A 14,380-nucleotide genomic window follows, 5' to 3' on the forward strand; every position below is an offset into this window, starting at 1 on the left:
GGAGGGAAAGGTTCTGCGTGGCCTAGGGGTTTGGTGTCACAGTGAGGTTACTGTATACAAATGGCAATGTGGGGTAGGGCACAGGGTTACAGATACCTTCATTCCAGAATGGAAGCACAAGTCCCACGAATCCTGCCACAGAATAGCTCACTAATCACCCTCTGCTCTTGTGCTGTGGTCCCAGGCCTGTGCTCAGCCTTCATAACCTACTGGCTGGTCTCAAGACGTTAGTCTTGTTCCTCCTTTACTCTGTCCTCCACTGGGCATTCAGAGGGATCGTTTTGAAAAGCAAATGGGATCATATCTCTCTTCTGACTGACACCCAGGATAGGTTCCTCCATGCCTTCAGGACACCAGGGGTGCTCTTCAAGGCCCTCACAGCTGACCCTGCCTGATGTAGCTCCCTAGCCTTGCACCCCACAGGCTCCCACCTCTCAGTCACAAGCCAGGTAAATGTGAGTCTTGCCCTCCCCTGCACTGCCCGACTTTGAGCTCTTCTTGGGTTCTCCCCATAAGGTAGCTCCCCGCTAATGGATATGGAGAATAAAAAGGTCCCCAAGATATAATGAGACCTGGGAAAAGGGAGTGAAAATGGAGGCCGTGTACTGAGAGCCTTCATCTCCCGGGACAAATGTTTCCCAGGCACTTGCCAGATGCAGATAGGAGGATGTGTTTTACCACCCTTCAAGGAAGCAGTCTCTGGGAGGTGTTCATCTCCCCCAGAGTAAACTCTCTTTAAACACTGTCTACAGACCCTGACCAAAAAACTTGCATATCCAAGCAAACTGATATGTTCACTAGACCACCCCTCAAAATAAACTATATAAACCCAGTCCCTTTCTTTGTCCAGTGGCTCATTTTCCACCAGGAGAGTGGGTCCACAGGCATCATGTCATCCCCCTAAATAAAGAGCTGAGATGACGCTTAAGGTTTGCATCCTGCCTGGTCTTTTTGTGCTAATACCCATAGTGCACACTGCACATATAAAAGGACTGCCTGGCTCTTCAGGCTCAGCTCCATGCCACCTCCACCAGGAAGTCACCTTACTCTGTTCCTCTCCCTGTGCCTCTCTTGTGTTCTTAGTTTCCAGCAATTACTCCAAGACCAGGGAGTGTCTGATGCCACTCTGTCCCAGAATCCAATCTTATCCAACCCCAGGCCCCACATGAGTTTCTTAATATATAAATGAGTGCAACAGTGTAGCCATGATATTGGCAGAACCTAAGTCCTCAAATATGAGCAGAGCTGGAATATAGTTGCAGATGACAAGCAATACCTAGTCCCTCTGGGAGGGCACAGTAGAAGCAGCAATGATGTGATGCCTCAAGTGCAAGACAGGTCTGGCCCTGAGACACCAGCCACCCAGAGCTGCCCACAGCCTAGAGTCCTGCACTTCCCACTTTAGTAGCAGCAGCAGCAGCGCCCTAGTTTCCAGTTCCCCTGCCTAGAAGCACCACCTGGCTTTAAAGGAACTTGCTCTTTATCCATCCACCCCATCCCTGGGACACTGTCATAGCTTCCCCTGTCTGGTGCTCAGTTTCTTCATAACTTCCCTTTGTGAGGACTCAGGGGGCACAGAACACTGCACTGAGTACTTCCGCTGCCCACTCATCGGGCCTCACTGGCACCCTCTGGACCATGGGAGACCTGGCCTTGGCCTGCAAGCACCACTAGCTCTCCTGCCCACTGGCTACAGATCAGCACAACCCACTGTGGGCCCTCATTCTCCTCCCAGGATTCCTGCCCGCTTGCTCTGTGGGTCAGAACACAAGCCCAGAGGAGAAGGCACACTGCTCTCAGCCACTCTCAGACTTCAAACTTCCCTGGCCACGCCACAGTGAAACCTGGCTCTGACCGAACCATCCTGCTGGGCCTGGTGCCCTGATGAACAAGGGGCTTTATGTGGGGACCCTAGGAGCTACAGTCAGGTTTACATTCAGCAGAGTCACTGATGGATACCACCCTTCCTCTGCACACTTGTTGAAGAGTTTTCTTCACTCTCATGTGTATTGTTAGGTGAGCTGAAGTGAAGCAGGCAGTGTCCTTCCCTGTTGGTGGTGATGGCAATAAATTAATATGAACTTCTTGGGAAGGAAGCTGGAAGCATGAAACAAGAGCCTTAATCTCTTCCAGAACCTTTGATGTCAAACTTCTAGGAAGAAAATAGGGATGCAGACAAAGACTTAAAAATAAGTATACTAATCAACATTACTTATAGTAAAAAAAAAAAATTATAATATTCTTCATGTCAAACCACAGAAGAGTGTTTAAGTGATGAAATGTGATACAGTCACTAGGAAACATATTTTGTGAAGAATTTGATGAAATGCTCACATATAATAGAAAAAAAGCAGATCACATGACATTGTACTACCTTCCTGATTTTATTTTTTAAAAGTATCTTTCATAAAAAGATGTAAAAAAGTTTGTAGAAAATTCTAGAAAACTATGACAAAATAATAAGAGATAATTCCTCTGGTGATAGGATTACAGATCAGTACTGTTCTTTTTGTTATCATCCAATATTTCTGAAATGAACACGACTTTGGACTTAAAAATATTATTTCCTGGGGGCTGGGGAGATAGCTCGGTCGGTAGAGTGCTTGCCTTGTAAGCACAAGGCCCTGGGTTCGATCCCCAGCACCCAAAAAAAAAAAAAAAAATTATTTCCTGTAATTCCACCTATTCAGGAGGCTGAGGAAGGAAGGAAGATGGCATGTTCAAAGACAGCCTAGACAACTTAGCAACATGCTGTCTCAAAAGATAAAATGAAAGAAGAATTGGGAGTGGGGCTGGGGTTCTGGCTTAGTGCTAGAGCACTTGCCTGGCATGTGTGAGGCACTGGGTTTGACCCTCAGCACCATATAAATATAAATAAATAAAATAAAGATGTTGTCTCAATCTACAATTTAAATAAAAAAAGGAACTGGGAATGTAGATCAATGGCAGAGGGTCTCATAAAAGAAAGGGATGGAGAAAGAAATAGAAAGAAAATAATTCCTTTTAAGAAATGGGAGATCTTTTTGCTTTAGGAAAGAGGACAAAGGAAAAGGGCCCAATCCCTGGGGTGGAAACTGAGGAAGTCATGTCAGTCACCAAACACTTGATGAGGCTGAACCAGGTGGACGGCAAAGCAGACAGGGTAAAGCTAAGAAATATTTGGAAGATGTAGATACATATATTTTTGTATGTGCAATGATACTTGGGAGATAGAGATTTAATATGTGGCATTAGACATCTTATATATGTAACCTTTGGGACTGCAGAAGTGGGTGAGGGAGGGGGAGGTCTGGGGACTGATGTCAGTTTCAGGTTTGACTGTGGGCATTCAGGTGCCACCACTGAATCCTGAGATGGCAAAAGTGAGCCAAGCAGGACAGACAGGAGGAGACAGAATGATTCTGTTGGGCTCAAGTGTCCATGGGGCAGCCAAGAGCACTGTTCTATGAGCAGATGGATAAGTGTGAACACTCTTCCAATTGTTTACCTTGACCTGTGCTCCTGATAAGATTCCAGAGCACAAATCATAATATGACAATAGATGCCTTCTGCTGTTTATTAAAGTCTGTTTTCAGTATCTGAACTGTGTCAATTTGTTAATCCTTATTGTGAAAAGACAGGAAAGAGAGTGGCAAGGAAGTAAGAAAGGAACCTATACACACCTATGCACCTGAGTAGAGCCTGGCTAGAAAGGCTCCCTCCCATGTGCTTTTGGTCTCCACATGAAACAATGGACTCTCTTTCAGTTTGGATAATCTCACTTCCTCCAGCAATTCTGAAAGGAGACAGCCCACTTCAGTCCAGGTGCCCAGGCCTAGAGAAGGGGAGACCCAGTCCCTGAGACTGTGACATCCAAGGGGCAGGACTGCAATGAGACCATCATCAGATTCATGTCAAACATCTCTCCTATGCACGTGTCAACCCATTAGGGCACTCCAGGGACAGGGAAAGGGACCTGGAGTCTCTGAAGCTCAGGTCCCTTAGTTACCTAACCTGAAACTTTGTGCAATTGCAGTTTGAACTTTAAATTGGGCAGGGACTACCAGGTCCCTGAGAGCAAGAGGCAACCATGATGTCTGTGTGGCAGGGGACCAGGACGCTAGTCTTGGGGCCCCTTGGCCTGGCCCACCCTGGCACAGTGCACCTGCTGGGAATGAACTCAGCACTTTCTCCACAACTTCCCCGAGCCTTAGGGCAGCTCTCCTGGCTCCAGATCTCTGCACACAAGTCTGCCACAGGCCACTGGGTAGGACAGAAATGCAATCATCTGGTGTGTTAGCCTCACAAAAGCTTCTCAAAACATTTCAAAGGCAGAATATTTGCTTGGGGAAGGGGACACAGGGAAAAAATAACATCATCCACCACTCGCTGCATATTGACCCCAAGCCAGGCTCCACAGTAAGAGCTCTACTTCACCTCAGTGGATCCTCAATTGACACCCTCCCAGAAGGAAATACCTCTACCTCCTGTTACAGGTAAGGACTGGGTTGAGAAAACTGCTAGCAAGTGACAGGGTTGGGACCCCCAATCAGTGTGATTCCAATGCCTACCCCCAATGCCTCTGCCGCTCAAGAGAAAGTGGTGATCTAGGAACCCCAGATCCAGGCATTACAGAACCTGGACCTGTGCTGGACATGGTGTCACAACCTGTAATCTGAACCACTCCAGAGGGTGAGGCAGGAGGATCCCAATATCAAGGCACAGCAAGTAAGCGAGGCCCTAAGCAACTTAGACCCTATCAATATAAAATTTTAAAAATAATAAAAAGGGCTGGGGTTGTGGGTCCGTGGTAAAATGCCTCAGGATTCAAACCCCAGTACCAATTAAAAATAAAAAAAAAAAAACTGGACCTGAAGCTTCCTGCCTGTGAAGTCCTTTCCTTTCTTTTAAAATAATCTATGAAGCCTAAAATAAGTATTAAATTCACCAGTCAATGAGATTCATGTGATATTTACCTTATAAAGGAATCCTAGTCTCTCTGACCTCAGGGTTGGAGGAGTCTAGTAAGATTCTGAGAAAATATTTCCAAGGTTACAGAGTACTAGAGGTCACTTAATTGACCAGCTCATTTCTCAGAAAGGAGCTGGATCAAGTCCAGACTGCAGAAGATGAACAGAGACCAAGAAGCAAACCTGGGCCCCACCATCCCTCCCACTCCAGGTCTCACTCCATGCTCACCCCACCATTCAAGAGGTGTAAAATTGTGAAGCGAAGCCAGACCGTTACTTTCAGAGCCACTCAGTGTCCTATCACTCTGTGAATCTGGTCTTCTGGAAGATGACAGAGCATGTGACATTGGCAGGGAGATGCTAGAATAGCCTTTGGAATGTTCTGTAAAACAACATGGTACCCAAAGGCAGAGGGGCTGCTCAGCAATACTGATGGCTTCCTTCCTTCATGTGTTAGGAATACTTGGGGCCAGAGTGTTGTGGGCAGGTATGAAATGTGTCACTTTTGTGTCAGGGCATTTCACTGCTGGTAGAAGATGCTGCATGCTTCATTCCCTGGCCATAATAACTGGTGAAACCCCAGATGGTAGAGCCTCCATCCGCCAGGGTCTCTAAGGAGAGGCTCCTGAAGCCCACAGTAGACATACAGCATGAGAAGGAAAGAAACTTTGGTCATGCTAAGTCATAAAAATTATGACTCTGTGCATTACTTTAACATAACCCAGCCCATTCTAACTGGTTCTCCCCAAAGTCTCAACCTTTGCCCATATTGAAGTCAAAGCTGTTGGTCACCTGGCAGCATTGGATTTTCTACGCACAGACTCCTTTCTCTGGGCTGCTTTTACTTGCCAGGAATGTGCCATGATCTGACCCTTAACTTTCAAGGAAACCCGCCATGCTCCAGAAAGAACAACTCTAGAAAGTAGCTATCCAGAAAGAGCAACTGTTCCCACAGGTAGGAGCCTGGATCACAAGGCTCATCTCCCAGTAATCACAATGGTGGCATCAATCTATTAAAGAGTGTGATGGTAAAAGGTATTGGTCCCAAGGTGAGACATTGGGATCAGGAGTTTGGCACAATAGCTGCACTGGATTTCAATATATGGTCACTCCCATTAGAATTGGCAATCACTGACACATGGGGGTACAGGGCACTTGGAGGGTGACAGTGATGAACCAGAGACAGACCTTTCTCTTCATCTGCTCAATATTTGACAGTCTAGTCAGACAGAGATAATGAGTCAAAATTCAAGGCACAATAAAGTTAATCTGTGCTAAAGCAGGGCAACCATCCTGTTGATGGGACTGGAACCCTCAGTCCCTCAGAGCCATCAGAGTGAGATGCACACAGAAGGTGCAGTGTGAACTCAGCCTGGAAGAATAAGTGGACAACAAAGGTCAGGCCAGCAGGCTCTGTCCCAGAAATGGCAGTGGTCTGGCCAGGCTGGAGCAGGTGTGCACAAGGGGTACTGTGGAAGTGAGGCAGGAGGGCAGGCCAGAGCCTGCTGCCAGAAGCCTCAAAGGCCTGCACCTCTCCCTCGGGGTCTTTGGTGAGAGACCAGGGTGAGGAGAGAGAGGCAGACTCAGGGGAGCTCCCACCTTCCCCTGCCTGAAAACACATGTCAGAATTTGAAGTGAACACAGGCTGTGTAGTGAGCACACACGGAGCAGAGACTGAGCCCTCCCAGGGCTTCTTCCCAGATTTCAGCTTTGACAATTGTCTTCACACCCCAGACTCATGGGTTTAGACAATCTCCGAGGTCTAAAGCCAGGGAGGGAAGGGATGTGTCCAAGGTCGCTGGGACACAGAGAGTGAATAAGTAAGTGTAAACTCCAGAGGGCAGACGCTATGACGCTTTCTGCTGTATTCTCAGCACCAGGCATGGGCACCAGCTCTCATAATTGCCCAGTGACTAATAGTCAAGTAGGAAGTGAATGACCCAGCACATTGGGGCGTTCCATTATCTTTGTGCTAACCTCAGTCCAAGGAACTCTGCCTTTGAGTGTTCACAGGGACAACTGAAGAGGAGTTACTGACCTAGATTGAGCCACTGCCTTGTAAATTGCAGGTTGCAGAAACTGTCCATAATAAGTACCTTAATTCAGGTTAGAGAAAGGAAAACCTGAATCAGCTGTCCATGGGGAAAGGATATCATGAGAGATGCTGGAGCCCTTGTCTGGGAGATGAAAGCAGGTGCCTGTGGTTGAAGTTTAAGTCTTCCATCTGGAACCCCCATAACATGTGACTGCACCACCCTGCATAGCTTACAAGCATGTTCATGTGTCTCCTGTGTGCTGCAGAGGATCTCCAATTTTTAAGGGAAAACAGTTCAGAGACAATGAGTCTTGGTCAACATCATATGGCTACTGTGTGCAGATCCAAGGAGACAATCCTGGGGGATTTTTAAAAAATATTTTTTAGTTTTAGATGGACACAATATCTTTATTTTTTATTTTTATGTGGCGCTGAGGATTGAATCCAGTGCCTCGCATGTGCAAGGCAAGTGCTCTACCACTGAGCAACAGCCTCAGCCCTCCTGGGAAATTTTTTAATCATGCATTCAAATCTGTTGAGTCCCTGCTCTTGGCAGCACAAGGTATGTGCAGTGCAAGAAGGAAGGGCACTTTGTCCTGCTCTCAAGGTGTGCTAGTGAAGACAGGTGAGCCACATACAACACAGTAACATAAAGGGATTTCCCAAGGCTATGAGATCACAAGAAAGGGAGCAGGTAGCTCTGCAAGGGACAGAGGAGAGAAGAAAGAGAAGATCCAGAGCTGGGTTCTGAAGAATGAGCAGGAATAGCCCACTGACAAGGTGGGAGAACATACCTCAATCTTAAGCAAAGATGTGGAGCTGGGAAAAGACACGGTTCATTGGGTGAGGGGCCCATGCACATGGCGGATATGATTAAGCAGGAGGAATGAGAAAATATTCCATTCCAGAATGAAAGATGGGCTCTCTCTGTCCCAGGAAATTGAATTTACAGACAAACGAACAGTGAGGGGAGCATTATATCTACTGAACAATCAAAGTTCAGGCTCATCTCCTATTTCTCCTACACACCAGGGGCCACCTGACCCATAAGACAGTTTTTCTAACCTAACCACAATATTATGCTTTGGGGACATGTGCGCTCCCTCCTGTGAATATCGATGTTGTCCTTTCCCAAGGAGGGGTTGAGACCAAGCTTGGCACAAGAAGTGGCGCCTACCTGGCAGCAAACAGTCTCTTCCCGCAACTCCCTTTTCTAAAGCTATTCAACAAATGGCCATGCCAAGGCCAGATTAGCGCCTGGTGTCCCTGCTTACCTGGCATCCCTGTCAATCTCACTTATCCTTTAAAGCAATATTGAGACTGTCGTGCAAGGGCTCAGATCCAGGAAACAAGGTTCAGGTCTCTGCAGGTAGAAGAAGATGCAAGATGCAGTGAGGATAGTAGACATGCTTTAAATGGCAGTGACTCTTGTTTTAAAAAGAAAACAAGTCAAACATATTTCCTATTCCTCTGTCCGCTCTGAAAGCCCCAGGGATGAACAGCCAAGAGCCTGGGAGACCAGGATGTGCCACATTTCCCTTAGGGTCCACACAAGAGCAAAGCTGGGAGGGCAGCTGCAGGCCTGAAGTCCAACTCCCTCCTTGGGCAGATGGTGAAGCTCGGTTCCAGCAAAAGAGGCTGACCCTCTGCAAGTCACACATCCAGCTCCCTTGGCACCCACAACAGCGAGAGCTTTCTTGAGAAGTTGAGTGGTCCAGATGAAAAAGGAAAGAGGATGAGATGGAGGAGACCAACCACACAGCTGTGGTGGGCTATGTCCTGCTGGGGCTCCATGAGCACCATGGCCTGGAGATGGTCCTGTTTGTGCTTTGCCTGGGCATCTACTGCATGACTCTGCTGGGGAACTCCCTCCTCGTGGTGCTGATCATGCTGGACCCCCGCCTGCACAGCCCCATGTACTTCTTCCTCAGTGCCCTCTCCCTCATAGACATCTGTGGCACCTCCTCCTTCATGCCTCTCATGCTCAGCAACTTCCTGCAAACCAGAAGTACCATCTCCTTCCCAGCCTGTGCCCTGCAGATGTACTTGACCCTGGCTCTGGGCACTACAGAGTGCCTGCTCCTGGCTGCAATGGCCTATGACCGCTATGTGGCTATCTGCCAACCCCTCAGGTACACAGAGCTCATGACTGGGCAGATGTGCTTGCAGATGGCGGCGCTGAGCTGGGGGACAGGCTTTGCCAACTCACTGCTACAGTCCATCCTGCTCTGGCACCTCCCCTTCTGTGGACATAATGTCATCAACCACTTCTTCTGTGAGATCTTAGCAGTGCTGAAACTCGCCTGTGGAGACATCTCCCTTAATGCCCTGGCACTGATGGTGGCTACAGCTATCCTGACACTGACCCCACTCCTGCTCATCTGCCTCTCCTACGTTCTCATCCTGGCTGCCATCTTTAGGGTTCCCTCTGCTGCAGGCTGGCGCAAGGCCTTCTCCACCTGCTCTGCACACCTCACAGTGGTGGTGGTTTTCTATGGGACCATCTCCTTCATGTACCTCAAACCTAAGGCAAAGGACCCCAACGTGGATAAGATGATCACATTATTCTATGGGGCTGTGACACCCTCACTGAATCCCATCATTTACAGCCTGAGAAATGGGGAGGTGAAAGCTGCTGTCACAGCTCTGCTTGGGGGAGGTCTGCTCACCAGGAAATTGTCCCACATTTACTGCTGCCCTCCTTCTCTGTCAGTCAACATGGGCTAGCCTATCTTGTGGTGATGGCCTCCTATTTCAGTGGCTTAAATCCAATAGATAAATCTTGCTTAAGTCCCAGGTCCATAAGTGCTTGTCAGGGGTTCTGCCCTACATCCTTGTTTCCATCCCTCTCCCCCACCTTGGGACCCATGATAACAAAGTGTTTCATCTGGAACATGGCAGGGCACCACAAAAGGAGAAGAGAGGGTAACACAGCCTAAACTGACCTGGAAGCTCCCACACATGCTACTTCCACTCACACTCCTTTGAATTACACCAGGCTCATGGCCACATCTAACATCCAGGGGCAGGAGAAGCACATCTACAATGTGTGTGAAAGGACAAGGGGACTGACAGGTTTGTGAATACCCAGTGACCACACACCACTCTGCAGAGTTCACACAGGTGCTAGGAGAGATTTGGCTTCCTTTGCCCTCGTGGTATTTCCTTCACAGGCTGCTGCCTGGTCAATCATCCCAAGAAAGCCCAGCTTAGCTCACTTGTGGTAGCTCTGTACCGGATCATCCAAACTGTGCTTTAGACTGGAACTGTGCTTCCCAGGAGTTCCTTCCCTTATGGGTCTGATAAGTTTGCCCATGAGAGAAATGCACATAGGGTGCAAGGAAAAGGGGAACAGCTCCAGGCCTGGGGGGCATCGTGTCGCCAATGCACCTGCTTTCCTAGTCAGTTCAGCCTGTCCAGTTGGGGCCCTGTCTCCTCTTTCAGCTGTCCTCAGTCTGGGTCAGGTGAAGCTCCAAAGCAAAAGGTGCCAGCATCTCCAGCAGGTCACAGTGTCATTGAACTTAAGGCACTGTGAGCCAGGCACAAGTTCTAGTTATCATCCTGGGCTCTCCATTGCTCTCCCAGATTCCCTCCTGACTGCCAGCCTGGAGGCCTGGAGCAGCTTCAGGCCCACCACAAAACACAGAGGTGCCAGCTTTCATAGGTTTCTCCAGCTTCTCCCATGACTCTGTCCATATACTCTCTAAAAGGAATTCCTTACATCCCTCATAGTGGTTTTGCCATTGAGGTTGAACCCCAAGTGATCCATCACTGTTGTGATCAAGGACCTTTCATGGCTCCCCATCACCACAGCATTAAGTCCAAATTCTTCTGCTGAGTCTTCAAGCCCCCAGAAGCTGGCCCCAGCTGCCTCTTCCACCTGACTTTCCACCGCCCCCTTCACACAGGCTGGCCCCTCACTACATCCTCTGTACTTCCCCCACCTCCAGGTCTTTGTTCATGCTGTTCTCAGTCACAGTGGAGACCAGTTTTCAAAGCCAGCGCAGACACCATCTCTTTCATGTGTTCTTCTCTGATGCACTTTGAGATTGTCCTCTTCACATCCTATGGCACCTTTCACTTGATACCTGTCTCACCCTGACTGTGACATTCCCTCATCATGAGAGCTCCTTGGGAGCAGCATGCCACCAGGTCTGACCTACTGCTGTAGCTCTGTGAGGACTTTCCCTAGAGCAGCTTTGATGAACTGACTTGTTACCCAGAAGCTTTGGGGACTGAGCCCTGTGGTGCTGAGTATCTCCAAGCAGTGGCAGGTGGATGGGGACCCTAGTTGCCTGTGTCCAGATATGTGAAGGGAACAGCAGCACTGCTGGCCACAGTCTTGTCCTCGAGACAAGCAGACCTCATCCAGACCTTCCAGTGAGACAAGTCAGGAGACAGCCAAGGGCTGCTGGCCTGCTCGGCTATCAGGCCCAGCTCTGGCCTATTGTGGTACTCTTCCCACCAGGGATCCCACAGGCACCTCAGACTCAACATGTCCAAATCTGGAATCATCCCCAACTCCAAGTGGTACCACCATCTTCAGGATTGGCACCATCCTAAAACAGCACAGAAGACATCACTTATTCTCTGCTTAAAAGACCAGTTACAAGGACCACAGTCCACTAAATTACCCGATACTCCTTTAGGATTTGGGGTTTTTTCAAACATTATTTTACCTTTCAGGCTTAACCAAGCACTTGCTCCATATACCATATTTTCAAGTATATGGAAAGAAATTACCAAAAGTTTCTGGAAAAGGGACTTGCAATAGAGCCTTCTATCTCTGGTATGGCAGGAGGAAAGGCAAAGCTGCATCACCAAATATTGAAGACACACCCAGGGGAATCACTGACAGCTGACTTTCTCCTAGGAAATTCTCTGCACTGAACCAAGACTATGGGAAAATCTAGATATTGTCTCTGGAGTGGGAGATTTTGGGAAATCATCTCATTGATATTCTATGGCTAATCATTCTCCAAAAGCCAAAGTGATTTTTTAAGGTAGTGAAAAATCCACACTGGTATAGTTCTTTTAAATTGCTTTATAAGGAAACTCTTTCTCTGATAAATGAAATAATTTTTAGGTTGGTATTTGTTTTATGAGCAAGAAAAAGAAGAGTTAGAAATGACACAGAAAATTTGGGGAATTTAACAAAAGATATTTCCACTAAAAATTTGATTCTATTAATAAAATTCTATCTAATTGATCACTTCCCCAGCTTTGGAATTGTTTTCTCTGCAAAATTTGACATTTTTATAATATAACTACAAAGTTCATATCAGGTTCCAAAATGAACAATCCAGGCATGAGAGAATGTTAAACTCATAACACAAACATACCTAAAACATGCAAATTTTGAAATATCTGCACTCAGGATATAATGGAACTTACTTCACTCTCTTATTTTTGGTTTCCTAATTTCATTTTCTCTCAGAAACACTTCGGGATTTGCTAAGGGCCACTGAGGATTATATGTGACAGGTCAAGGAACAGAAGGGGTAATGAAAAGGTGGGCTTGCAGCCAGGATGTCAGCCATCAGCAAAGAAGCCTGCACAGCCCAGGATGTGGGCTCTAAGTGAACCCTTTCATATCTGATTATAAGGACTCGAGTAGCATCGTGAAGTAGCAACTACAATGCTGCGTATCTCCTTCCTGATGGTTTTTATATTTCATTTGGTTATATTTTTGATCTACTGATTGGCTCTTACTTTTAAGAATTTTGGGAAAGCTGGAGATGTGTGTCCGTGGTAGAGTGCTTGCTTAGCATGCATGAAGCCCAGGGTTTCATCTCAAGCATTATGCTGAAGGGGGAAAAACTCTAAGAATTTGGAGAGAACCTCTAACTTAAGGAAGTGTGTTTACATACTCCAAGACTTCAGAAAAACTGCATCATATTAGAAATTGATCAACACCCACTCACTGCTGTGGGTGTGATGGGAACAACATAGCTTGAGGGATCTAAGTGAGAATCTAAGGTCTACCATTCTCCTTTTCCCTTAATCTACAAAAAAAAAAAAAAAAAAAAAAAAATGCTAAGAATAAAACCGCCCACATTTTATTACAGGACCTATAATAGTAAATCTTGAGGTTCTACTTGATTGGATGGAGAGATGATTAGTTAACTAATAAAGCATATTTCTGACTGAGTCAGTGAGGGTGTTTCCAGAGACAACTGGCATGTGGGACAGACAGCAAACTGAAAGTGAGCAGCATGGTCCAATAGACCAGGGTCCCAGATGGAACAAAAGCAGAAAGGAAGCCACTCAGTACCTGCAGGCTCTATTCTATGAGAGCAAGTCTGTGTGTTGCTTTGGCCATCACCCACAGACATCAGACTCTGGCTTCTTCAGGCTTTCATTGTGGACTCACCACCAGTAACCCTTCAGGGGACATCCAGGTAGGTATTCAACTTGAGCCATGACTACATCATTTGTCTCTCTTACCCTGAGATTCCAGCTTATGGCCTGAGCAGCTACTGGTTTCTGGCTCTCCAGCTTACAGAAGGCCATTGTGGGACTATACAGCCTCTGTTGATGTAAGCCAAACTACTAAATACACCTTTAAATTCACACACACATATATATAATGTGTATATATATATATATGAATATATATACACACACACACAAATATACACATATATATACATTATATATACACACATGGCTTATATATAAATATATTACATATAATATATAATATAATATATATTTTGTATGCCATCCTATTACTTTAGCATACCCAAATATGGTGTTAATATGAGTGACTTAGCAGTGTCTGACACAAGCATGTTCAGTAGAGGTCATATTCCTGTAATCATTATTTGAACTATTTAGCTACATACAAAATCAACCACAACACAAATGGTATGCCTTTACGCCATGTACAGACAGAGAAACAACATGTATCCCATTTGTTTACAATAAAAAGAAAAAAAAAAATCAACCACAAACTTGTGTCCTGTTTAGGATTTTTTTCAACATGTTTTATGCTTAATAGAGACTTGTTTACTAGTCCCAGGAGTCCAGTGCCCTAAATTTTAATACAGGAAACCTGACTGTCATCTACTGTCCTAGTACTTTCAACTGCAACATGATCAATCGTTTCTCAAATGGACACTGCTGCAGAATGAAACAAGAAAGCAAGGAACTAAGCAACTCAGAGAGACCCTGTCTCTAAATAAAATACAATATAGGACCGGGGATGTGTCTCAGTGGCTGAGTACCCCTGAGTTCAATCCCTGGTACCCAAAAGAAAAAAAAAAAAAAAGGCATGGGAAAAGAGGGATTATAGGGAACCTGACCTGGAAACCAGATGACCAGGAGCTCTAATTTTGGCCAATGTAACATAAGAACAGGAGTCAGAGCAGGACTCCAGCCAACACCTAAAGCC

At 46.5% G+C, this 14,380-nt stretch overlaps 1 protein-coding gene across 1 annotated transcript; it reads left to right on the top strand.

Annotated features, from left to right (window-relative positions):
- Positions 1 to 8,724: 8,724 nt before the first annotated feature.
- LOC124964079 (olfactory receptor 2S2-like) lies at positions 8,725 to 9,711 on the top strand. The gene has a single exon (XM_047523995.1). It carries the CDS (start codon positions 8,725 to 8,727, stop codon positions 9,709 to 9,711), a length of 987 nt encoding a protein of 328 aa, XP_047379951.1.
- Positions 9,712 to 14,380: the final 4,669 nt, after the last annotated feature.

Source organism: Sciurus carolinensis, chromosome 14, assembly GCF_902686445.1.
Source record: "Sciurus carolinensis chromosome 14, mSciCar1.2, whole genome shotgun sequence".
Classification (NCBI taxonomy): domain Eukaryota; kingdom Metazoa; phylum Chordata; class Mammalia; order Rodentia; family Sciuridae; genus Sciurus; species Sciurus carolinensis.